Source organism: Cynoglossus semilaevis, chromosome 19, assembly GCF_000523025.1.
Source record: "Cynoglossus semilaevis isolate Cse_v1.0 chromosome 19, Cse_v1.0, whole genome shotgun sequence".
In the NCBI taxonomy this organism is placed as follows: domain Eukaryota; kingdom Metazoa; phylum Chordata; class Actinopteri; order Pleuronectiformes; family Cynoglossidae; genus Cynoglossus; species Cynoglossus semilaevis.
The window spans coordinates 6326826-6329520 of record NC_024325.1 but is presented as its reverse complement, the minus strand read 5'-3'; the positions used below and the strand labels follow the sequence as shown (position 1 = coordinate 6329520).

General features: G+C 41.9%; 1 protein-coding gene and 1 long non-coding RNA gene across 2 annotated transcripts in view; one reads left to right on the top strand and one right to left on the bottom strand.

The window, feature by feature from the left end:
- Nucleotides 1–2695, top strand: part of LOC103395027 (uncharacterized) — an 8666-nt gene that overhangs the window by 4589 nt on the left and 1382 nt on the right. The window lies entirely within an intron of this gene.
- LOC103395028 (CXADR-like membrane protein) overlaps nucleotides 11–2695 on the bottom strand; it is a 51199-nt gene continuing 48514 nt past the window's right edge. The window contains exon 7 of the mRNA XM_008332561.3: nucleotides 11–1679. Coding sequence (XP_008330783.1) covers nucleotides 1310–1679 — 370 coding nt within the window. The 3' untranslated portion in view covers nucleotides 11–1309. The remainder of the gene's footprint in view (nucleotides 1680–2695) is intronic.

Here is a 2695-nt window from a genome sequence, read left to right as displayed (position 1 = left end):
ATGAGGTTATGCAGCAGTCGCCATTGATTTGCAGAAATGTAAAGTACCAGTGGTTTTCTTGGAGACCATGTTGTAGTGTAGGTAGTCTGTAGTGAAGGCCTCCTAATAGCTAACGTTGTCATCTTAAACACAGGTAGAATTTCTGTGACTATTTCCAATGTCCCGCCGTAGAGACTGAGTTCCTGTATTTTTGGACTATTTTAGCCACTCATCAAGATATGAAGATTCAATATTTGCACTATGATCCATTGAAAAAAGAAAAATTATATAAATTCAACAGTAAATGCATTTCAGATAACATGAAAAATAATTGGAATACACCAGTATTGTAATCCTACTCCTTACTGTACATATGGCACTAAGGTTGTTTTAAGGGCAGATGTATAAGACTGTAGAAGCAGAAGTTTGACTTAAAGCCCATATGAGAGTAAACACGATTTCACGAGCTCCTCTTCTGCTCCCGGAACAAATTCAAACTGCTGAAGATTGAAAATCATATTCTCTAATGCGGCTGTCGACGATATATTCCCCACGAGAAAACTCCACTACCAAACTGACAGAACTGTACGTCACGGTGAGGAGGGGCCTGCGTTTGGGTTTGACGGTGTCACAGTCTCTGACGTCCCCATTGATAACGTGAATGATTATATAATATTTCTGCACACTGAGCACCGCAGAGCTTCCCAAAAATAAAATGTCCACGACGAGTCCGCTTCTGCATGACCGAAAATAGGAACTTTTGCACGACATCTCCACGTGAACGTGTCGAAGAAGAGACACACTGTAGGTGTTCAGCATGTGACGTCAGTGCTGATGGACCCGTGATGTGTCTGCATAGTCTTGTAATTATCCTACTTTCCTCCTTCTGAGATAACCTCCAGTCAGGTTTTCACCAGTTCAGCCACAGGTGTTGGTTTGATATCAAGAGTGAAGGTTGTTTTTGTGGTAAGAAGGAGTTCTAGATTATTTGATTGTACCATGGAAAACTAAGGGTCCTCCATTTTTACATTTTACTCTGTGTACTGTATGTGAATCACTCGCTCCGTCGTCTCCATTAAGTATTAACCAGCTGCTTCACATTCTGCACCAATTTGTCCTTTTGAATCCACTGCTTTGCTCAGAGGTGTCTACACGTGGCAGACCAAGCCTTTCATTCAGTGAGTTTATTTGGTGTAGACTGTGAGCACGGAGAAACGAAAACTACGGTTATTATAGAAGAGGATTTGAAATTGGGATTCTGGTGGTTGCAATGTCCTGAGGCTGCGTTTGTCTTTTCTTCTGTGGAATTAAAGTTTTAACAGCGTCTCTCCTACACAGTCTGGAAAGCCTTGGTTTGGGCAGGGATCATAACAGGCGTGGCCCCCATGCGCTGCAGGTTTGCTGGGCTAAGTTTGGGCGGAGGGCTGGGCTTGGAGTTGGAAGTAATGGCTGGAGTAGGACGCGGTTCAGGAGTCTTGGGGACTGTCTGAGTGTAGGCAGGTGGAGACTGAGGATAAGTCGAGGCTTGGCAGTCTTCCTTGAGGGCCGCCACTGCCGGAACGCCACTTCTTTGGACCCGGGGTCCCATGTTGTGAACCATAGACTGAGTGGAGGAGGTGCCTGAGCGTGAGCTGTTGGAGCGGGACGAGGAGAGGGAGTTGGGCTTCACCAGTTTGGCCTTTGGAGCTTCAGCATCCTCCCTGAAATTGAAGTTGCAGTTAGAGTGAAAACTAAAGTTTTCACACCTGAACAAAGTAATCCTTCATGGTTATATGAAAAAACGATGTTACAAAGTAATATCCAATAACATAAAGAGTCTCAGTGTGTGCTTTCATTACTTAACTACAGACAAGAAGAGTGTGTGAGTTTCCAGCCTTCTGTTTTTCTCTTACCGACTGTTCTATTATTCATGGGGAGCCAACCCCACCAGTGTGTATTATTCATATACAGGTGCACAAACGGAGCAGTGTGAATGGTAGTTTTTGTAAGTAACAAATTGGTGACAAAAAAGACTAAATACTAAAACTTTAAACTTTAGTTACTAACTAAATCCTACCAAACACCCCGGCCCCGTCTTCAGAGAAATTTAATATTAAAGTGTTTTTTTTTTTTCCAAATAAATTGAGGAGAATCTACCTTTAATAGATGTTCTCATATCAAGATGGGTTTTTTTTTCATCTTAATTATTTTTGCACTAATGGATTACATGCAGTGTTCCTTTAATTTAAAGCCTTCATTATGCGGGAGGTTCTTTTGTTTATTCAGGCCTGTTGTGGAACATTTGTGACCCATATATGAGCATTTCCTTTAGCTTGATGTTAGCACACGTTTATCAGATATGAATTGACTGCAGCTTTTATTAACATATTCTCAAAAGCAGTGGAAACCAAAACACATTAAACAATGTAATAATGGCAGCGACAGTGTTGAAAGATATTTGCTCAACATGTGCCACGAGCTCCTATGGGCTGTACAACTGCTGTTGGTGCTGATTTATCACCATATTTATGGGCTCTCTGAGTGGGACATTAGTAATTCTGTTTTCTGTAAACAGTTGACTAATGTCACTCTGGCCTCCTTTAAATTAACTCCAAACATTTTGGGAAGAAAACTTTATCTACACTTGTATTTCATCAGTGTTACACTCCAGTGTAGCACTCCAGCTTTTAACTGAGACAAAAAGACTTGACCACCCCAGCCCTGTTCCAACCGCTCT